The following is a 23,883-nucleotide window of genomic DNA, read 5'->3' on the forward strand; positions in this document are numbered from 1 at the left end:
TGTTAACCAACCCAGGGAGGAGGAGGAATGTCGAAGAGGAAGAACATTGCTTCTGACTGTCCAAAAAACTGGGCAAAAAAGTTAAAATAGAAGAAGGAAGGGCAGAAACAAAAGAAATTGCCACTGTCTGCTGCTGCAGTGGGAGAGAAAACTGGCGGCAAGCAGGTGCTGGGAGGGGGAGGGAACCAGAACATGCAGCTACAAAACGCTGATCTGCCTCTTGAGCTGCAGGGAGAGGAGAGCAAACCATGTGTCCAGAATCATAGGAGACCATAGGCTGCAGAAAAATAGAGCAGTGGATTAAAACCAAATGAAAGAAAACTAGTTGTCCTCTTTTAGACAGAGGATGACACACAGCTTCTATCTGAACTTTTCTTAAGCCTCAGGAAGACATCTCTAGACATTTCAAGAATAAGGAGTAATCAAACGCAACCGTATTTTTGCTGTGAAGCCTTTTCTGTTAAAGTAGCATTAACATATTAAAATCAATCAACAAAATTATTATGAAAACCATTCCAAAGACATGTAAGCAAAACCAACGTACTTATCTTTTAGTTCTGACACTTTTTGACCAACAGAGTTAAGCAGATCTTCTAGCTTCTGTTTTCTGTCTTCAGTTTTCTTTAGGTTACTAAAAAATAATTTTCTACTTTATTACTGATGTAAATTTAGATTCATACCAACCAAAAAGCAAAAACAATAAAAAATATTTAAAAAATTTAATAGAGGAGATAGCATTTAGGACCTTCTCACCCAAAGACACAGGCCTTCCTTGATTTTTGTGACCCGTAAATGTCAAAGATAGTCTCAGTTTTCACTTTAAAAAAATGTTTCTAGCACTGTTTATTATAAAAACAGCCTTGAAAATGTAAACCAAACACTAATATTGAAAGTTTGTCACTGTGATTCTTTGTGAAGATCAGGGGTCATGCCAGCTCTCTCCAAACACCCAATCAGGACTGACTTTTGGGACTTTGGAAAACCATGGCCACAGGTCCCCCAATTTATAGTGATCTGAAGACTAATTCACTGCTACAGAGACCCAGTAGCCATGATTGTGCTAAAACCACCCTAAGATCTCTCCTAACCAGCTGCCTGCAGAGAAAGAAACTGCACCTCTCGTAAAGTAGCAGGAGTTTCATTGAGATCACCTAACAGGCTATATTGGGTTTAGGTTTCTACATCCAATAAAGTAATGATTATGAACTAGTATGTGACACTTGCGTTATTTCATAGAGTCACAGAATTTAAGGCCAGAAGGGACCATGAGATCATCTAATCTGCAATCCTGTATATTTATCCTTCTAATTTATACATAACCTATTTCCCCATCTTTCCATTTGTTTATTTATATACACACACTGCTGTCATCATTTTGCTATTGAACCAGGATGCACTTTTGGGCAAAGTTGTGCAAAAGTTATGTGCAATCACTTTTTAAAAATATTTAATTAATAACACTACAGGTATCTTTGGAATGCAGAACAACTGCAGAGTAAAATGCATCTTACTCACGCTTCCAATCCTGCCTGTTCTTTTTCCAGAGGCTGAATTCGTTCCAAGACATAGGAATACTGGACATTGGCCTTAACCCAAGCTGCAAGTGGAGCAGCTGCAATACTAGCTCGTTTAGCATTCTGAAAAGAAAAATCAGTACAAATTATAAAAAGGTCCTTACTGAATTTCACACACCAGAGATACTGCAAAGTGGATAACTCTCCAGGGGAGGGAACTCCAATTATGAGGAAGAGACTGGTAATAGTTATGGGGGATTCAATCATTAGAAACATAGATAGCTGGGTTTGCGATGATCGAAAGAACCGCATGGTGACTTGCCTGACCGGTGTAAAGGTTGCAGATCTCTCGAGACATCTAGATAGACTTATGTGTAGCGCTGGGGAGGAGCCAGTGATCGTGGTACATGTAGGTACCAATGATATAGAGAAGGATAGGAGCGAGTCCTGAAGGCCAAATTTAGGCTGTTAGGTAAGAGATTGAAATCCAGGACCTCCATGGAAGGATTCTCTGAAATGCTTTCAGTTTCACGTGCAGGGCCAGTTAGACAGGCAGAACTGCAGGGTCTCAATGCGAGGATAAGACGATGGTGTAGGGAAGAGGGGTTTAGATTTATTACGAACTGGGGAAACTTTTGGGGAAAGAGGGAGCCTATACAGGAAGGATGGGCTCCACCTAAACCAAAATGAAACCAGATTGCTGGCACTTAAAATTAAAAAGGTCATGCAGCAGTTTTTAAACTAAGGACTGGGGAAAAGCTGACAGGTATGGAGGAGCATGTGGTTTGGACAGAGGCATCCCCTAGGGGAGGATCTATTAATGGAGATTCTGTATGTCCTAGTAAAGAGGAGAGAATGGAAGATGATAAAATACAGGTAGGACCTGATGAGAAACAGTCAAATGAAAAATAATCCCATTCAATTTCATCAAGTAATGACAGACTGCTAAAAAGTGAAAAGTTTTTAAAATGCTTATATATAAATACTAGAAGTCTAAATAACAAGATGGGTAAACTAGAGTGCCTCGTATTAAATGAGGATATTGATATAATAGGCATCACAGGAACTTGGTGAAATGAGGATAATCAATAGGACACAATATTACCAGAGTACAAAATATATCGGAAGGACAGAACAGGTTGTGCTGGTGGGGGAGTGGCACTATATGTGAAAGAAAGCATAGAAACAAATGAAGTAAAAAACTTAAATGAACCAAACTGTACCACAGAATCTCTATGGGTAGTAATTCCATACTCTACTAATAAGAATATAGCAGTAGGGATAAATTACCAACCACCTGACCAGGATGGTGATAGTGACTGTGAAATGCTAAAAAACTCAATAATAATGGGGGATTTCAACTATCCCCATACTGACTGGGTACATGTCACCTCAGGACAGGATGCAGAAATAAAGTTTTTTGACACCTTAAATGACTGCTTCTTGGAGCAGCTAGTCCTGGAATCCACAAGAAGAGAGGCAATTCTTGATTTAGTCCTAAGTGGAGCACAGGATCTGGTCCAAGAGATGAATATAGCTGGACCGCTTGGTAATAGTGACCATAATATAATGAAATTTAACATCTCTGTGGCGGGGAAAACACCACAGCAGCCCAACATAGTAGCATTTAATTTCAGAAAGGAGGACTACATAAAAATGAGGAAGTTAGTTAAACTGAAATTAAAAGGTACAGTGCCAAAACTGAAAGCTCTGCAAGCTGCATAGAAACTTTTTAAAGACAAGATAATAGAGGCTCAACTTAAATGTATATCCCAAATTAAAAAAAACAGTAAGAGAACCAAAAAAGGGCCACCTGGGCTAACCAACAAAGTAAAAAGCAGTGAGAGACAAAAAGGCATCCTTTAAAATGTGGAAGTTAAATCCTGGTGAGGAAAATAGAAAGGAGCATAAATTCTGGCAAATGAAGTGTAAAAATATAATTAGGAAGTCCAGAAAAGATTTTGAAGAACAGCTAGCCAGAGAGTCAAAATGTAATAGCAATTTAAAAAAAAATATATCAGAAACAGGATGCTTGCTAAACAACCAATTGGGACACTGGATGATCAAGATGCTAAAGCAGAGGTGGACAAACTACAGCCCGCGGGACCCTCCTGGCCCGGGATGCTAGTCCCCGGCCTCTCCCTCGCAGCCTCAGCACGCTGTGCCGCCAACACAATGCTCTAGGCGGCCAGGCACAGCAGCTTCAGATCCTGGCCTGACCCGGTGCTCTGTGCTGCGCTGTGGCGTGGCTGGCTCCAGCCAGGCACCATGGCTGTACCGCCGCCAGCTACCGGTTCTCCAGGCAGCATGCTAAGGGAGCAGGGAGCAGAGGGGGGTTGGATAGAGGACAGGAAAGTTCGGGGTGTGGATAGGGGTTGGGGTGGTCAGAGGGCAAGGAATGGGGGGGGTTGAATGGGGGCATGGGTCCCGGGGGCACTCAGGAAGAAGGGGAGGTTGGATGAGTCAGCAGGGGCAGTCAGGGACAAGGTTTCCGGGGGTGGTCAGGGGACAGGGAGCAGGGGGGGTTGGATAGAGGGCAGGGGAGTTCGGGGTGGTGGTCAGGGGGCAGGGGTGTGGATAGGGGTCGGGGCGGTCAGAAGGCGGGGAACGGGGGGGTTGAATGGGTGCAGGGGTCCCAGGGGCAGTCAGGAAGGAGAGGGTTGGATGGGGCAGCAGGGGGCAGTCAGGGGTGGGTATTCCATAGGCAGTCAGGGGACAGGGAGCAGGGTGGAGATGGATGGGGCAGGGAATCCCAGGGGGGACCGTCACATGGCGACAAACGGGGGGGAGAATAGGGGAGAGGGGCTGGCCCACACCTGGCTGTTTGGGGAGGCACAGCTTCCCCTAACAGGCCCTCCATACAATTTCCGAAACCCGATGCGGCCCTCAAGCCAAAAAGTTTGCCTGCCCCTGTGCTAAAGGAGCACTCTATGACAATTAGGCCATTGCAGAGAAACTAAATGAATTCTTTTCATTGATCTTCATGGCTGAGGACGTGAGGGAAATTCCCAAACCTGAGCCATTCTTTTTAAGTGACAAATCTGAGGAACTGTCCAAGATTGAGGTGACATTATAGGAGGTTTTGGAACAAACTGATAAATTAAACAGTAATGAGTCACCCGGACCAAATGGTATTCACCCAAGAGTTCTGAAGGAATTCAAATGTGAAACTGCAGAACTACTGTCGTTTGTAACCTATCATTTAAATCAGCTTCTGTAACAAATGACGGGAGGATAGCTAATGTAACACCAATTTTTAAAAAGGGCTCCAGAAGTGACCCCAGCAATTACAGGCCAGTAAGCCTGACTTCAGTACTAGGCAAACTGGTTGAAACTAAGAACAGAACTGTCAAACACATAGATGAACATAATTTGTTGGGGAAGAGTCAACATGGTTTTTGTAAAGGGAAATCATGTCTCACCAATGTACTAGAATTCTTTGAGGGGGTTAACAAGCATGTGGACAAGGGGCATCCAGTTGATATAGTATATTTAGATTTTCAGAAAGCCTTTGATAAGGTCAGTCACCAAAGGCTCTTAAGCAAAGTAAGCTGTCATGGAATAAGAGGGAAGGTCCTCTCATCGATTAGTAACTGGTTAAAAGATAGGAAACAAAAGGTAGGAATGAATGGTTGGTTTTCAGAATGGAGAGCAGTAAATAGTGGTGTTCCCCAGGGGTCTGTACTGGGATCAGTCCTATTCAATATATTCATAAATGATCTGGAAAAAGGGGTAAACAGTGAGGTGGCAAAATTTGCAGATGATACAAAAATGATAAGGGGTATGGAACAGCTTCCGTATGAGGAGAGATTAATAAGACTGGGACTTTTCAGCTTGGAAAAGAGACGACTAAGGTGGGATCTGATAGAGGTTTATAAAACCTGGTGTGGAGAAAGTAAATAAGGAAGAGTTATCTACTCCTTCTCATAACACAAGAAATGGGGATCACCAAATGAAATTAATAGGCAGCAGGTTTAAAAGGAAGTATTTCTTCACACAATGCACAATCAACATGTGGAACTCCTTGCCAGAGGATGTTGTGAGGGCCAGGACTATAATAGGGTTCAAAAAATAACTAGATAAATTTATGGAGGATAGGTCCATAAATGGCTATTAGCCAGGATGGGTGGGTGGGTGTCCCTAGCCTCTATTTGCCAGAAGATGGGAATGGGCGACAGGGGATGGATCACTTGATGATTACCTGTTCTGTTCATTCCCTCTTGGGGCACCTGGCATTGGCCACAGTCAGAAGATAGGATACTGGGCTAGATGGACCTTTGTTCTGACCCAGCATGGCCGTTTTTATGTTCTTAACTTAATCATAGACACTATTATCAGGGACTACCAATTTGCCATTTTGTGCTATTGAGCTGATCTTTTAAATGAGGGGTGGGAAATTGTTATGAGAAGACATTATATTTTAGGCCCCATTTCTGCAGAGACAACACCTGAGTGGACCAGTGTGCCCATGACAAGCCCGGGGGAAATCAATTGGGTTTGGAGAGAGTGCCGAGTCCACTAGCATGAGTCTCCTATTTGCAAGGTCACATCCTTATACTCTTCCTTTTAAAAAATAAGGAACTAATGTTGTAGAATTCTTTTATATAACTATTGCTGTCTTGATTATTCAAATTAAGCTTTGAAGGCCATTAACCCATTAGGTTACCTTAGTCTCTTTTGTTAATTAAAATTAGAGGTAAGGTTCTGACTGCAGGGAGGTCAGAGGGAGCAGGTTGAGGTTCCCAGATTCAGAGCTGCCTGGCTCCGCCACAACCCTTATTTATGCCATTGCTATAAGGTCCCTGAGGCCTATAGTTTATTACACACCCACTTTTCCTCATCTCATCCATGTCCCACTTCCAACAAACCCCCTTACACTAAGGATGGGGAGGCAACTGGGGCAGAAGACAGTAGAGCCTCCTCTGCAAAATTTTCTGTTTCTACTGATAGCCTTCCCCTCTGTTGGTAGAATTCTCCACTGGCTACCTCCTATCAGTTTAAGTCCACTTTGCACTGTGTCCGTAGCGAACAGTGATCCTGGTGGACCACAGAAGCTAGTCCGTTTTTTTTAATGTAATCCAATAAGAGACTTACCTTTGGATCAAAAGATGTCTTGTTTTTAGACAGAAGTTCTTCTACACTCTCTCGTATTTCCTTTGGAATGTTACGGGCATCAAAGGTTGCAATGTCTTCTCTCACTCCTCTTTTGGCAAGGAAACTGCAAATAGTATTAAATAATTAAATGACAAAGCATTGATAAAACAAAGTTACTCAATATACAGTAACTGGAGTTTGAGTTGAGTTGTCCATAGGCACATTCCACTGATGGTACGCATGCACCTCGTGTGTCAGAGATCAGAGTCTTTTTGGCCAGCAGTAGCTAGGGAGAGTACATACGCTCTTCGGTTCTCATGCTCTGCTGCAAGGGCATATACGGCAGAGCTTTCCATTTTATGGGATTCTGGGCAATCTACCAGACCTCGAGGCAATGCAGATCAATCAAGTTTGAGCTCACCTCTCTACCAATGAAAGAGCCAGTGCCAGGCTCTAGGACCCCACTTATATTGTGGGGAATCCAGGCATTTGTGCCATATCTGTCCAAGAAACAACGCCACCCCCTCAGCCTGGGAAATGCCAGGACCCAGCCCCAGAAGAGGAGCTAGGGTTGAGTCAGTATTCCACTCTGCCCCCACAATGAGCTGCTCTGCCATGGCTCTGCCGGAATCCTGACAACCCCTAACCAGCACACCACTCCCCTTTGTCTTCCCCTCCACCTCCGGCACCCTGCCATGCCTAACCTCTGCTTTGAGAAATTGGTTGACGAGGATGTATCCAGTAACTTCATCGACCAAGAATTTGTCAAGAGTCATCAGATTCCTACCCTCCACAAAAACTCCCCGCATTGAGACTGACAGGTCACCCCTCTCTTTGGGGCCCATCACATATCAAATGGCACCCCTGGAGGTCATGACCAGTGGCAGCCACTAGGAAATCATGCAGTTTTGGATGATCTGCTCCTCACAGTTGCCAGTCAATCTTGGCACCCCTTGGTTGTCACCCACAACCCCTTAATCAGCTGGCAATCAAGGACAGTGCTCTTTCGCTCTCTGTAGTGCCGATGAGAATGCCTCTTTAATCCTGGTTCACGATTGACCACACTCTGTGGTGCACTCTAACCCTCAAGGCTCCCAGAGAGGAGAGTAGCAGGTCCAGCGACACCTAATATTCCTGTCAAATACCTGAAGTTCACCAGGATGTTCAAAAAACAGAAGGCAGATATCCTACCACAGTTACAACTGCCCCACTGAACTCTGCCAAGGGATTGAGATTCCCTTCAGACACACTTTCTTTGAAAAAGACCTACAGGCCCTCCAGGAGTATCCAGAGTAAAACCTCTGAAAGGATTCATTCCTCTCTCCCCAGCTAGTGCACCTATATTCTTTGTAGCCAAGAATGATGGCTCTCTCTCCATGTTGATATATTTACATATCATTCTAAATTTGATTCTGGCTAAGCAACTCTATGCCAAGCCCCAAAAGCCACACATGAGACTTGTGAGCCATCTCCATCCCTTCCCACATCCCCACGCCCTTGATCTACCCTCTCTATGGACTTCATTGTGGAGCAGCCCCTCTTCCAAGGGCACTCAGTCGTTCTGACAGTGCTGGACCTCCTGATGAAAATGTTCCATTTCATCCCCTATCGTACTCTTCCATCAGCCGTGAAATGGCATGGTTTTTCTTGGAACACATCTTCCAATACCACGGCATGGTAGAACACATCATTTCTGATTGGGGCACCCAATTTGCTTCCCTGTTTTGGCAGGAATTCCTTTATCTTCTCAACCCACGCCCCTTCCTCTCAATACTCTATCACCCTCAGTCTGACAACACTGGTCTACAATTTTTGAAAAGTCGTCTGCTTCAGAGATAAAAATGTGCTATCTATTATGTATTTTGATGTGCTGAATTCAAATATGACAATTAAAACAACTGATTGGCTACTGTTTCTAAGATAGTTAAGTTTTTACATTTTATGTCTATGTATATTGTGTAGATAATAGAGTTTTAATCATAAATTGTAAACCTAGGTCTTTTCATGTGTTTATGGTTGCTTTACATGATAATATTTCACCTGTCCTGTTTATGTAACACTTTAAAAATCAGCAAAAGGGTTATATAAATAAAATGTATTATGAAACAAAAGGCAAAAAACTATTATGTACATAGTTTAGTCCTATTCAGTGTCTACTCTGCGTTTCTTGGCTTGTCTCTTGTATTCATTAAATGGAGCATCTCTTGTCACTGTCCAGCAATAGTCTGCAAGCATTGATGGGCTCCATTTGCCCTGATAGCGTTTCTCCACTGTTGCAATGTCGTGGTGAAATCGCTCGCCGTGCTCGTCGCTCACTGCTCCGCAGTTCAGTGGAAAAAATCTAGACGAGAGTGCAAAAAATGTATCTTTAGTGACGTGTTGCAACCAAGGCTTTTGTATGCCTTGAGGAGGTTTTCCACCAACAACCTGTAGTTGTCTGCCTTGTTGTTTCCGAGAAAATTTATTGCCACTAACTGGAAGGCTTTCCATGCCGTCTTTTCCTTGCCACGCAGTGCATGGTCAAATGCATCATCTCGAAGAAGTTCACGAATCTGAGGACCAACAAAGACACCTTCCTTTATCTTAGCTTCACTTAACCTTGGAAATTTTCCACGGAGGTACTTGAAAGCTGCTTGTGTTTTGTCAATGGCCTTGACAAAGTTCTTCATCAGACCCAGCTTGATGTGTAAGGGTGGTAACAAAATCTTCCTTGATTCAACAAGTGGTGGATGCTGAACACTTTTCCTCCCAGGTTCCAATGACTGTCGGAGTGGCCAATCTTTCTTGATGTAGTGCGAATCTCTTGCACGACTATCCCATTCACAAAGAAAACAGCAGTACTTTGTGTATCCAATCTGCAGACCAAGCAAGAGAGCAACAACCTTCAAATCACCACAAAGCTGCCACTGATGTTGATCATACTTTATGCACCTCAAAAGTTGTTTCATGTTGTCATAGGTTTCCTTCATATGGACTGCATGACCAACTGGAATTGATGGCAAAACATTGCCATTATGCAGTAAAACAGCTCTAAGTCTCATCTTCGATGAATCAATGAACAGTCTCCACTCATCTGGATCGTGAAGGATGTTGAGGGCTGCCATCACACCATCGATGTTGTTGCAGGCTACAAGATCACCTTCCATGAAGAAGAATGGGACAAGATCCTTTTGACGGTCATGGAACATGGAAGCTCTAACATCACCTGCCAGGAGATTCCACTGCTGTAGTCTGGAGCCCACCAGCTCTGCCTTACTCTTGGGTAGTTCCAAATCCCTGACAAGGTCATTCAGTTCACCTTGTGTTATGAGGTGTGGTTCAGAGGAGGAGAATGGGAAAAAATGTGGGTCCTGTGACATTGATGGTTCAGGACCAGAAGTTTCATCCTCTTCCTCTTCTGACTCAAGTGAGAATGATTCTGGTGCATCAGGAACCAGCAGTCCTTCTCCGTGGGGTACTGGGCATATAGCTGATGGAATGTTTGGATAATGCACAGTCCACTTTTTCTTCTTTGACACACCTTTCCCAACTGGAGGCAGCATGCAGAAGTAACAATTGCTGGTATGATCTGTTGGCTCTCTCCAAATCATTGGCACTGCAAAAGGCATAGATTTCCTTTTCCTGGTCAACCACTGGCAAAGATTGGTTGCACAAGTGTTGCAGCATATGTGTGGGGCCCACCTCTTGTCCTGATCTCCAATTTTGCAGCCAAAATAAAGGTGATAGGCTTTCTTAACCATAGTGGTTATACTGTGCTTTTGTGATGCAAAAGTCACTTCACCACAAACATAGCAGAAGTTATCTGCACTGTTCACACAAGTACGAGGCATCTCTGCTCACTTTGGCTAAACAGAAATGTGTCCCTTTGCAAAAATTAAACACTGACAAATAAGAGAGCACGACACTGTATGATTTCTAGAGCTGATATAGGGAAATTTATTCAGCAGAGTGATGTAAGCTTCGTTATGATTGCTTCAACCATGACTTCTAGGAATAACATGATGCAATTCATATCATGTATGATGCAATACCAGCTTCAGATTGCATCATTCATTGTTTTGCCTAAAAAGCAAGTACTGTCCAAACCCAGTCATAGACTTATTCATAGATCCAGTCAAAGATGTATTTTAGTCATTTCTGGTTTAAATTGAGATCCCTTCCCTTTATAACTCACTTATCCTCCACCATTCCCAAGTCAAGGGTCATATATACTGTCCCAATAGCATATCTTGAAAACTAGAGCCAATCAACAATTTTAAGCATCATTTTCATTCTCAGTGACCCAGAATTAGTAAAGTTTGACTACATTTATTTCAGAAGCATTTTGGCTGTAGAGCAGTGCAACCAGATCAAAAAAGTCAACCAGACATTGGAACAGTACTTCAGCTGTTTCATGAATTTTCACCAAAATGATCGGGTTCCCCTGTTGTCTTTGGTCAAATTCGTTTACAGTAACATAACCCATGCTCCCACCTGCAAAGTCTGTTCTTCGCAAACTTTGGCTTTCATCCCATTTCACCTCAAACTATTAGAAGGCCCCTCTATTCTGGCAGCCACAGGCTCAGTCCTGTATGCTGTACTAACAGCACAGGACCAGTAGAGTGAGTGCAGCCTAGGGCTGTCAATCACAGTATTCACTGTGTGACCTTTGTGGATCTGCACATGTTGAGAAGGGACTTCTGGTTTGAGGAGTGCGAGTCTCAAAGTCCTGTTATGGTTATGATTCATGTGAAGGGTACTAATCTTACTCTGCACTGCAACAATTACTGATTACCCTGCAACAATTCCTGATTTGTTAATCTATTTGCCTATCAATAACTCCCTCGTGCTTTTACTGATTGGTCAATTGTTAATCAATTGTTAATATATATACACTGCATACTGTTACCAGTTCTTTGGCATTATCTAGCTAGGCATTATCTGGCTAGGAATTAAGCAGTTATCTGGCTAGGCATTATCTGGCCAGGAGTTTTATCTGCTAGCCAGGTTGCCCCACTGTGACTCTGCCTGACCAACACAGCTCCAGTATTTATGATTCACACAATGCACAGTCAACCCATGGAACTCCTTGCCAGAGGATGTTGTGAGGGTCAGGACTATAACAGGGTTTTGAAAAGAACTAGATAAATTCATGGAGGATAGGTCCAACAATGGCTATTAGCCCGGATGGGCAGAGATGGTATCCCTAGCCTCTGTTTCCCAGAAGCTGGGAATGGGTGACAGTGGATGGATCATTTGATGAATTCCCTCTGAGGCACCTGGCATTGGCCACTGTCGGAAGACAGGATACTGGGCTAGATAGACCTTTGGTCTGACCCAGTAGCAGCTGCAATTCAGTGGCTGCTCAAAGTGTTTGTCCACAGCTGTCATAGCTCCTGTGCCTGATTTGTTCCCATCCCCATTCCTGCCGGGGTGCCAGCCTTGCCCCTGACTTGCCTCACTCCAGGCAACCTGGTTCTGACCCTGCATTTCAACTCCTGGCTCCTGACTCTGGGTCTGACCATTGCCTCTGGCATCTGGTCTCTGACTCTGGTTCTGACCTTGGGCTCCAACGTCTGGCCAGTGACCCCTGTTCTAACCATTAGGCATTACTCCTGCTCCACTAGGCACAACTGCCCATGTCCCAGTCACTTGACAGTTGGTTGATGCACCAGTTCCAGAATTTGACTGCTTCCTGGCAAAGTGGGGAAAACCTGGTACTGCCTTGTTTGTTGATGTAAAACATAGTGGTCATGTTTTTGTCATGATTTGAACTGACTGTCCTGTTGTTAGGTGGAGAAAGGACTCGCAGGCCTTCTATACAGCTCTGAGCTCTAAGTGATTGATGTACATTCTCCTCTTTCTCAGAGACCATAGACCCTGTGGTTTGGGGTGTATGCAGATCCATTGGTGCTGAGTATCTAAACAGTGCCATGTGGGACAGCATAGACAGGTGTGTGAGAACCAGGTTTTCTTGTGTTGGTATAGCAATTTCCAACTGGCTTGGTTGCAGTGCCAAGAGGATCAGTGCTGGCACCATTGAGATAGACACTGCCGGGGTTAGTGCCATACTCTACCCCAAGGTTCTGGTTTTCAGTGCTGGATACTTCAGTAGCATATAGTTGGAAGCAATCTGGGACTGAGCTTCAGCAGGAACCACTGTGGGATACAAAGTCCCAGAGAATGTTCAGTGCCATGGGTACGTTTTCCTCTTAGTGGAAGCTCTGGTGGGTAACCTACCTCTGGGATTTGTAGCTCCCTGTTGTGAGACAAACCAACAGCCAACCCAAGGCTGTTCACTTAGCTGCCCTTCCAACAGAACCATAGTGAGTCATCAGTCACGCATGCAGCAACAACTCAGCTGCACTGACTTACCCTTCCAACAGAGCCTGCAGTGACTCAGCCTTCAGGCATTTGGCAGCACTCTCTAGACTTCCAGTCTGCTCTTGATTCAGTTCCTGTTTCTGCCCCAGCCTTGCCCAAGCCCTATTCCAGTCTGCTCCAGGTTTGTCTTTGCCCTACTTTGATCTTGCTCCAGCCCTATAGATAACCCACTCCAGCCCTACCTCTGCCTCCTGACCGCCCACCGGACCCTCAGACTCTGACCACCCAGCTTCAACCTTTGGCCTGCATCTGGACTCCCGCTATGGTACTTATTTTGGCTTGTCTATAGTTCCGCCCAGGACCTGTCCCCAGATCCCAGTTTCAGCACTGCCCTCGGCCCAGTCCCAACCCTATGTCTGGCTTGGACCTCTGCTCCAACCACTAGGCATGACTACTGGATGGCAGTGCCTGACACTTGTGATCTGTCTGAGGATGATGCTAACATTGTACTTGTGAATCGAGTCAGGGTTCTCTAAGTAAGCCCAGTTCAGAAGGAAGTCTTGTTGATTTAGTCATTAGGAAAACCTGAAGTTGGGTCTCCCTATCCTTCCTATATTGAAAGCTTCAAGACTTGCAAATCTATTTGGAATGTGCAATTCTCCCAGGCAGTTCAGGCATTTTGAGTATCTGTTCAAACCTGGGATAGCTCCCTTGGATGAGAAGCAGAATTTGAATCCAGGAGAACCAAAAAACGGCATACCAGATGAATAAAAGTTCTAACAACTAAAGGTTGCAACAGGCAACCAAAAAATAAAATTACTAAAATTATACTATAAATATAAATAACTGTAAAACAGTGGGTCTCAAACTTTTGTACTGGTGACCCCTTTCACATAGAAAACCTCTGAGTGTGACGCCTCCTTATAAATTAAGAACACTTTTAATATATTTAACACCATTATAAATGCTGGAGGCAAAGCAGGGTTTGGGGTGGAGGCTGACAGCTCGCAACCCCCCATGTAAGAACCTTGTGACCCCCTGAGGGGTCCTGACCCCCCGTTTGAGAACCCCTGAGCTAAAGCCATTCAGAGGGCTTGGTGGTCTCTCGGATCATCAGGCTCCCTCTCTAGGCTTTGAGGCAATGAGAGAAACTGAACTGCCAGAGGCACACCTCATCCTTGTATGCCCTCAGAGTTGAACACGAGAACTGAAGAGCACATGCATACCCGATAGGTACTGCTAGCATAGAATCATAGAATCATAGAATATCAGAGTTGGAAGGGACCTCAAGAGGTCATCTAGTCCAACCCCCTGCTCAAAGCAGGACCAATTCCCAGCTAAATCATCCCAGCCAGGGCTTTGTCAAGCCGGGCCTTAAAAACCTCCAAGGAAGGAGACTCCACCACCTCCCTAGGTAACGCATTCCAGTGTTTCACCACCCTCCTAGTGAAATAGTTTTTCCTGATATCCAACCTGGACCTCCCCCACTGCAACTTGAGACCATTGCTCCTTGTTCTGTCATCTGCCACCACTGAGAACAGCCGAGCTCCATCCACTTTGGAACCCCCCTTCAGGTAGTTGAAGGCTGCTATCAAATCCCCCCTCATTCTTCTGTTCTGGAGACTAAACAATCCCAGTTCCTTCAGCCTCTCCTCATAAGTCATGTGCTCCAGACCCCTAATCATTTTTGTTGCCCTCCGCTGGACTCTTTCCAATTTTTCCACATCCTTCTTGTAGTGTGGGGCCCAAAACTGGACACAGTATTCCAGATGAGGCCTCACCAATGTCGAATAAAGGGGAACGATCACGTTCCTCGATCTACTGGCAATGCCCCTACTTATACAGCCCAAAATGCCGTTAGCCTTCTTGGCAACAAGAGCACACTGTTGACTCATATCCAGCTTCTCGTCCACTGTGACCCCTAGGTCCTTTTCTGCAGAACTGCTACCTAGCCATTCGGTCCCTAGTCTGTAGCAGTGCATGGGATTCTTCTGTCCTAAGTGCAGGACTCTGCACTTGTCCTTGTTGAACCTCATCAGGTTTTTTTCGGCCCAATCCTCTAATTTGTCTAGGTCCCTCTGTATCCGATCCCTACCCTCTAGTGTATCTACCACGCCTCCTAGTTTAGTGTCATCTGCAAACTTGCTGAGAGTGCAGTCCACACCATCCTCCAGATCATTAATAAAGATATTAAACAAAACCGGCCCCAGGACCGACCCTTGGGGCACTCCGCTTGAAACCGGCTGCCAACTAGACATGGAACCATTGATCACTACCCGTTGAGCCCGACGATCTAGCCAGCTTTCTATCCACCTTACAGTCCATTCATCCAGCCCATACTTCTTTAACTTGGCGGCAAGCATACGTGATGCACGTCAATCTGACCTCTGGCATATGCGACATGTGGGCCAGATCAGTGGAATTTGCATGTGGACAATCACTCGAAGGAGAAAAAATGTTAACAAGGTCTCTGAAACTAGAGTCGTAAGAGTATTTTTCAGGAAATGTATCAATTTTATCCATAAATAGCTATATGTTATCTACTCATTGTTAAGAATAAAATTATTTTCCTTCTAGAAGATGATTAAAAATTACATTCAAACCTTTCGAGAGAGTACAACAGAAACTATTTTCCATATACATTGCTGCATTAATGCTTTAAATAAAATCCTCAACTTACCTCTTCATGCTCACCCATGATGTATCAAAAATCCCCATCAGTCGTAAAACACCCTCTAGTATATCTCTTATTATGTCAGGTGGCATTCGTAGTGACCGGATTTCTGACAAAGACTCTGGCTTTATATTTCCAACTGCTAATTTAGCTTCATTAACCAGTGGCTACAAAAAAAAAAAAAATTATCTTTTCCGTAACTGGTGTTCTTCGAGATGTGTTGCTCATGTCTATTCCACAATAGGTGTGCGTGCTCGCCATGTGCACTGGTGCCAGAAGGACCCCTGGAGTGGCGCTTGCCTGGTGCAGTATAAGGGGAGCTGCGCGCTCCCCCCATCCTCAGTTCCTTCTTGCCAAACAACTCCGACAGAGGGGAAGGAGGGTGGGATGTGGAATAGACATGAGCAACACATTTCGAAGAACACCAGTTACGGAAAAGGTAACTGTTTTTTCTTCTTCGAGTGACTGCTCATGTATTCCACAATAGGTGATTCCAATATATCTGTTGGAGGTGGGTAGGAGTTCACAGGACGGAGGACAGCCCTGCCGAACCCGGCGTCATCCCTGGTTTGGGAGACGATCGCAGAGTGTGAGGTGAATGTGTGAACCGACGACCACATGGCGGCCCTACAAATGTCCTGGATGGGGACGTGGGCCCCGAAGGCAGCCGACGAGGCCTGTGCCCGGGTCGAGTGTGCCCTCACAATGGGTGGCGCGGGAACACCCGCCAGCTCATAACAGGAACGGATGCAAAAAGTGATCTAATTGGAAAGCCACTGAGTGGAAATCGGCTGGCCCCTCGCGCGCTCAGCCGAGGCAACAAACAGTTGCAAGGACTTTCTGAACAGCTTAGTCCGCTCGAGGTAGAAAGCCAGAACCTGCCGCACATCGAGCGTGTGGAGGTGGCATTCCTCACTGGATGCATGAGGCTTAGGGCAGAGGACCGGTAGAAAAATGTCCTCTGGTAGGCGGAGACCACCTTCGGGAGGAAAGCGGGGTGTGGGCGGAGCTGGACCTTGTCCTCATGAAAGACCGTGTACGGCAATTCGGAGGTCAGGGCCCTGAGCTCCGAGACTTGCCTGGCCGACGTGATAGCAACCAGGAAGTCCACTTCCACGAGAGGTGAGACCAGGAGCACGTAGCCAGTGGTTCAAACGGGGGCCCCGTGAGACGAGCCAACACCAGGTTTAGGGCCCACTGTGGAACTGGGGGTCTAGAATACAGGAAAAGACGGTCTAGACCCTTAAGGAACCGGCCAATCATAGCATGGGAAAACACCGTGTGTCCTTGCTCCGGCGGATGGAAGGCCGATATGGCTGCCAGGTGCACCTTGACGGACGAGGATGCCAGGCCCTGGGCCCTCAGGTGGAGGAGGTAATCAAGGATAAGATGGATCGGGGCGGTCACCGGGGAGACACCCTGGTCTGCCGCCCACCTAGAAAACCGTGACCACTTCGCCAAATAAGTGCGGCGAGTGGAGAGCCATCTACTTTCAAGGAGGATGCGCTGAACTTGCTCTGAGCACGTTCTTTCCTCTCCACTTAACCATTGAGCAGCCACGCCATAAGGTGAAGAGCCGCTAGGTTGGGATGGAGGAGGTGGCCCTAATCCTGTGAGAGCAGGTCCAGGCGGAGCAGCAACGGCAGAGCTACCGCCAAGCCCATGAGGGTCCCATACCAATACTGCCTGGGCCATGCCGGGGCAATCAGGAGGCCTCGGGCCTTGTCTGACTTTATCTTCTCCAGGACCCTGCTGATTAGAGGGAACGGGGGGAAGGCGTAGAGACCAAGACAGGAGAAAGGCATTGGAGATAGCCCCGCTCCCCAGGCCCCCTTGGAGCAGAACCGGGGGCATCGCCGGTTCTGCCAAGTTGCGAATAGGTTCACCTGGAGAGTTCCCCACCTTCGGGAGAGCCGATGGGCCACTTCCAGGTGGAGGGACTACTCGTGTTGCGAGGAGAAGTCCCTGCTCAAGCGATCCGCCCTCTCGTTGCGGGAGCCCAGTAAGTGGAAGGTCTTCAGGTGGATGTCATGGGCTATACAGAAGTCCCACAGCCTAAGGGCTTCGAGGCAGAGAGCAGAGGGGCGGGCCCCGCCTTGCCTGTTGATATAGAACATCGAGGCAGTGTTGTCCGTGAGGACTCTGACTACCTTGCCCTCCAGATGCGAGCGGAAGGCCAAACAGGCCTGCCGCACCGCTCTGAGCTCCTTGACATTTATGTGTATGGTCAGGTCCTGAGCCGACCACAGGCCTTAGGTCTGAAAGCTCCCCACATGGGCCCCCCAACCTAGGTCTGATGCATCGGACACCAGCTCCAGCGATGGGGCCCTGTCCCTGAACGGGACCCTTTGGAGTATGCTGTTTGGGGTGGACCACCATCGCAGGGAGGTAATCACAACGTCCATCCTGTCCGTGGCCTGGGAGAAATTCGAGACCAACCAGAGCTGGAGGGACCTCATCCTGAGTCTGGCGTGACAGACCACGTACGTGCATGCCGACATATGACCCAAGAGCTGCAGGCAAACCTTGGCTGTTGTCACCGGGAACCTTGTGACCGAGTCGATGAGACCTTTCAGGGTCTTGAACCTGTCTGGCGGGAGGGAGGCCCTGGCCGACACTGCGTCCAGGAGCGCTCCGATAAACTCTATGCATTGGACCTGGACTAATGTGGACTTGGTGTTGTTTACCAATAGGCCCAAGGAGGTGCACGTGGACAGGAGGAGCACCACGTGATCCCTCGCCTGCGACTGGGATGTGCCCTTGACAAGCCAATCGACCAGATAGGGAAATATCTGTACCCCCCGTCATTTGAGGTAGGCAGCTATTACCGACATGCATTTTGTAAACACTCTGGGGGCAGTGGACAGCCAAACAGGAGGACCATAAATTGGTAATGATTCTGTCCCGCCACAAAACGGAGGAAGCGCCTGTGCCCCTCGAATATGTGGATGTGGAAGTACGCGTCCTATAGATCGAGGGCAGCATACCAGTCCCCAGGATCCAGGGAGGGGATGATGGAGGCCAGGGAGACCATGCGGAACTTGAGCTTCACCATGTGCTGGTTCAGACCCCATAGGTCCAGTATGGGCCTGAGACCCCCCCTTTGGCCTTCGTGATAAGGAAATAATGGGGTACTCCTTGCCCATGAATTCCTCAGGCACCGCCTCTAATCGCTCCTAGTCCTAGGAGCCACCCCACCTCCTGCTCAAACAGAGCTTCATGCAAGGGGTCCCCCAGGAGGGACGGGGGGTGGTTGCGCATGGAGGAGGTAAACTGGAGGGTGTAACCCCGGGAGATGGTGTTGAGGACCCATCGGTCCGAAGTGAGCCGAGACCATTCCGGAAGGAAAGCACACAACCAGTTGGAGAAGGGAAGCTTTATTGGGGTTGGATCCCTGATGAGAACTGGCGTGTTGCCCCCAAGGGCCCTATCAAAATCGCCTTTTCCCCGCCTGCTTGCCTTTGGAGGGTCCAGGCTAGGGGGCAGGCCAAGACTGCCTGTGAGGGCGTCTCTTATAGTCCTGATGCTTCTTATGGGCGGTCTCGTACTTCGGGAGGGCGGCTGGCGTCGGAGTCTGCTGCGGCTTGAACTTAGATTTTGCCGGAGCCAGGACATAGAGACCGAGGGTCTGGAGGGTCATGCGGGAGTCCTTCATGCCATGCAGCCTTGTATCTGTTTCCTCTGCGAACAGAACTTTCCCATCAAACGGGAAATCCTGCATGAAAGATTGCGCCTCGCTGGAGAACCCGGAGAGCAGGAGCCATGACGCCCTTCTCATGGACACCGCGGAGGCCATTGAACATGCGGCCGTGTCCGCAGCATCCGAGGCAGCCTGCAAGGAAGCCCGAGCTGCCGTTGCCCCTTCCTCCACCAGCGCCCTGAACTCCTTCCTATCGCACTCCTGGAGGGATACCTCAAATTTAGGCAGGGAGCCCCACAAATTAAATTTGTACCGCCCCAAGAGGGCCTGATGGTTTGCCACTCGTAACTGGAAGCTCGAAGACGAATACATTTTTCTTCCGAAAGAGTCCCGTTTCCGAGAGTCTTTGTTCTTTGGGGTTGGGGCTGGCTGACCCTGTCGTTCCCTGTGGTTGACCGACTCAATCACCAGGGAGTTGGGCGTTGGGTGGGTATATAGGTACTCATGCCCTTTAGTGGGTACAAAGTACTTGCGTTCTGTCTTTTTTGATAGAGGGGCCAACGAGACCAGTGTTTGCTACAGGGCATTTGAAATTTTAGCCACCACTTCATGGAGCAGCAAGACCACCCTACCCGGTGCCGATGGGGACAACACGTTGAACAGGGAGTCCGAGGGCTCCTCCATCTCCTCTGCCTGGAGGTGAAGGCTTGCTGCCACCCTCTTTAAGAGCTCTTGGTGGGCCCTGAAGTCCTCCTGCAGGATGGAGGGAGGTGGGGCCACAATCGCCTCCTCCAGGTGGGGCAAAGAGGCCAGTGCGGTGCTTTGTGTATCAGCTGGCACCGGAGGATCCGGACTCCGGGCACGGTACTCAGGACGGGTGTCCCACCGACTCCTTTGTCAGTGGTTTGGAGAGGGAGGCCGACAGTGCTTCCGAAGCTCCAGCCACCGAGCGAGCTCCCACCGGGTGCTGCACTGGAGGCCACGGTGCCCACTGGTACCACTGGGCCAGCCACGATGCTCGGTGCTACTGCACCTGTTGTGGAACCGGCAGGGCCGGCTGCCCGGCTGCCCGCTGCTGTCTCCCGACTGGGAGGAGCGGTGGTGCCGGCATCTGTGATGATCACGGGACCACGATCTCAACGTGGAGGACCGGTACTGATGGTAATAGCAGCACCGCAAATGGCCTCGACGGGCGGACACGCAACAGCGAGGTGACAGCAATCAACGCCTGGGGCTGCGGTGCCTTGGCGGAGACTTGGAACAGGAGCCCAAGTGGGAATGGCGTCAACGACTGTGCCATGACCGACTGCGGTACCCTCTCCGGAATGAAGACCGACGACGATGTCCACCGCGGTCCCATCAATGTCCGCTCTCTGAGGAGGACCGGTGCCATGAGTCCTGGCCGGACGGAACCCAGCCCAAGAGTCTGGTCAGCGTTGAGGGCGATCCACATGGACTCTGCCCCGAGTGAACGCTGGGCAGTGATCGGCATCGGGAACGTTCCCTCGACCAAGACCAGTACCGAGCCGGGGGCGACTGCAGAGATCCCAGCAGAGGCTTGCCTCTAGAGCATGGGGCCGGCATAGGCAGCGCTCCGGGCACCGGCATGGACAAGACGTGGTGGGCCTCCTGGAGGGCTTTAGGCATGGACAGCATCCGGATATCCGGAGAGGTCTGTTCCGAAGGGGCCGGGCTACTCCACTCTACATGAGTCGGAGGCCTAGGGCCCAGTGGGGATTGAGGATTGCCCAACATGTGACAGTGTACCCCATAAGGCTTTATGGGGAGGGGGTGCTTATAAATGTATGTATGACATAACTGGAATTTGTTCTGTGCTGCCTGTGCCATGTAACATATCTCCGTAAGGGTTATGATCTACTATATCTATTCATCCGATTTGTACATATATATCATTTTCTACTCGAGGTTAAGAATATGGGCTGTATGCTTGCCTGATTTCTAAGTAAGCTTTGTGAGGCATTTGGTCAGCTTCTTTAGGAAGGAATTCGCCAGGTTAAGTACCTGATCAGGAGACACTTAGGGAACAATGTATCTTGGAATGCTCCAAATCCACATGAGAAGTCTTCCTGGAGACATGCAAGATGCCATGTGGACAATGGCGTCGGCCTGCAAAGACTGAGTCATGCAGGGGCATGTGACTTGCCCAGGTGACTCCAAAACTCCATCTTGGAGCTGGGCTTTGCATAGGAGGGAGGTCTCCACCCACAAGAGAGAGTCTACTTAAACCTGTGGGAGACCCCTCCATTTTGTCTTCAGCTGGCTAAAGAAGGAGCCTCTCCACCCCCCCCCCCCCAGGATACTTGAAGGAGACTGAAACAAAGGACAGTAACTACAGGGGGTGTGAGTGATTGCTAAAAGGAGATTAGCCTGTAAAAGGGAGCATTCTGGAACTGGTGAGGAAATTATCTGTATTCAGTTTGATTAGGCATAGATCTGCGCATTTTATTTTATTTTGCTTGGTGACTTACTTTGTTCTGTCTGTTACTACTTTGAACCACTTAAATCCTACTGTCTGTATTTAATAAAATCACTTTTTATTTAGTAATTTACTCAGAGTATGTATTAATACCTGGGGGAGCAAACAACTGTGCATATCTCTCTATCAGTGTTATAGAGGGCGAACAATTTATGAGTTTGCCCTGCATAAGCTTTATGCAGGGTAAAACGGATTTATCTGGGTTTAGACCCCATTGGGAGTTGGGCATCTGAGTGCTAAAGACAAGCGCACTTCTGTACGCTGTTTTCAGGTAACTTGCAGCTTTGGGACAGGAGATTCAGACCCTGGATCTGTGTCTGGAGCCAGACGGGAGTGTCTGGCTCAGCAAGACAGGGTGCTGGAGCCCTGAGCTAGCAGGGAAAACAGGAGCAGGGGTAGTCTTTGCACATCTGTTGGCAGCTCCCAAGGGGGTTCTGTGATCCAACCCGTCACAGGCCTAGCCTCTGTCCCAGACTTCCCTCGGTGCTGCTGCAAAGAGGGAGTCTTCTTGGCCCTCTTGGCATGCCCCGTGGACAGGAAGCGGTGCCGACTGGTCGATGGCACTGGAAGATCGCCGCGTACTGACACCGCGGTGCCCGGTACCGGCTCGGAGCAGCGTACCGGGGTCGGGGTCAGCGCCGACTCCATCAAAATGGCTCGGAGCCTATTGTCCCTTTCTCTTTTGGTCCAAGGCTTAAACGATTTGCAAATCTTGCACCTCTCGCTGATATGGGTTTCTCCCAAGCAGCGCAAACAGTCTGTGTGCAGGTCGCTTCTTAGAACAGAACACCGACAAGAACCGCACGACTTAAATCCCGGGGCTCGGGGCATGCCCCAGCCCAGGCTCACTGACTAACTAAACTAACGGTACTAAACGAACGAACAGTTCTGGGGATGAGCTACAGCAAAGCTGCAGCAGAGCAGTTCCGACACACCTTCACTGGCGGCAAGAAGGAACTGAAGGTGGGGGAGCGCGCAGCTCCCCTTATATTGTGCCAGGCAGGCGCTACTCCAAGGGTCGCGGGGGGCGCTCCCCCCTATGGGTATTCTAGGGGAAAAAACTTCTGGCACCGGTGCACGTGGCAAGCACACACACCTATTATGGAATATACATTAGCAATCACTCTAAGAATAACTGTTTTATAAACAGGAGACAACAGAACATTTATGTCCTCTCAGTTTTCACAGAACCTGGCTTTATGTTTCACCTTTAGAATTTTATTTTCCTCAATACATCCAACTTATCTTTTAAATTTGTATTAACTTCTCAAAGTTTAATTTAAAAAAGGTAAAGTACGCAGGTATTTACCTGTGGCAAGAATTTATTTTCATGTTACACTGTACATTATAATCCTGACATTCTCTTAATTTTTATTCAGCGCAATCATCCAAAAATATCGTACAGCTATTAAAACTGAAACATTTTACTCATATTTTTGACTCCTTTTGCTGTTGGATGCTTCAGATTTATAAAGAATACATAATAAATCTTATTAAGGAAGATCTACACACCATGGGTCAAATTAAGGCTGTCTTTGTGTAGGTATATGGGAGTGGTGGGCCACAAAAAGCCTTCTCTTCATACGCAGCTGCATCTGAGGGCAAGTACCAGCCACAATTGCAGCCCTCATGCACAGAGCCATAAAGGGAGCAATAAATATTTCTCCAAACCCACTTAAAGCAGTAGGTTAGCACAAGGGCAGCAACTGAGGACATGCTCTGGCCTGAGAAATCTTCATTGTGATAGACAGAAAATAAAACAGCTTGAGTCCCAAATCCCAGACTGATTGTCAGAGCTGGCAATTAGAGTATCCTGAACATATTTTTTAATATAAATCATTGAGAGAAAATAAATATGAAACGCCATGGTGATTTTCTTTTCAAATCTTGCAGATCAAACTGCAAGTCAAATAAGATCAGTTTTATCTATTCATTTTCCTTATCAATGCTCACCTGAACCTCTTTTAGTTCATCTTCAATTTTTCTTTTTCTTTCTTCAATTTTTACAACTTCTTCTGCTATCTTGTGTTTAATTTTTTCCATCTCTGTCTTTTGCTCACTGGCATCCTGTTAGAAGAGAGATTATTAATGAGGGAACCCACTTTATTTTCCAAACTTATGTGGTATTGTCATACTTTTGATACTCACGTTTCTTTAAATC

At 47.4% G+C, this 23,883-nt stretch overlaps 1 protein-coding gene across 1 annotated transcript in view; it reads right to left on the bottom strand.

Annotated features, from left to right (window-relative positions):
* Positions 1–23,883, bottom strand: part of DYNC2H1 (dynein cytoplasmic 2 heavy chain 1) — a 392,465-nt gene that overhangs the window by 248,219 nt on the left and 120,363 nt on the right. The window contains exons 56-60 of the mRNA XM_054015569.1: positions 23,676–23,789; positions 15,592–15,752; positions 6,609–6,732; positions 1,516–1,637; positions 545–631 (exon numbers count right to left, since the gene is read on the bottom strand). Coding sequence (XP_053871544.1) covers positions 545–631; positions 1,516–1,637; positions 6,609–6,732; positions 15,592–15,752; positions 23,676–23,789 — 608 coding nt within the window. The remainder of the gene's footprint in view (positions 1–544; positions 632–1,515; positions 1,638–6,608; positions 6,733–15,591; positions 15,753–23,675; positions 23,790–23,883) is intronic.

The sequence above is a fragment of the Malaclemys terrapin genome, chromosome 1, assembly GCF_027887155.1.
Source record: "Malaclemys terrapin pileata isolate rMalTer1 chromosome 1, rMalTer1.hap1, whole genome shotgun sequence".
NCBI classification, from domain to species: domain Eukaryota; kingdom Metazoa; phylum Chordata; order Testudines; family Emydidae; genus Malaclemys; species Malaclemys terrapin.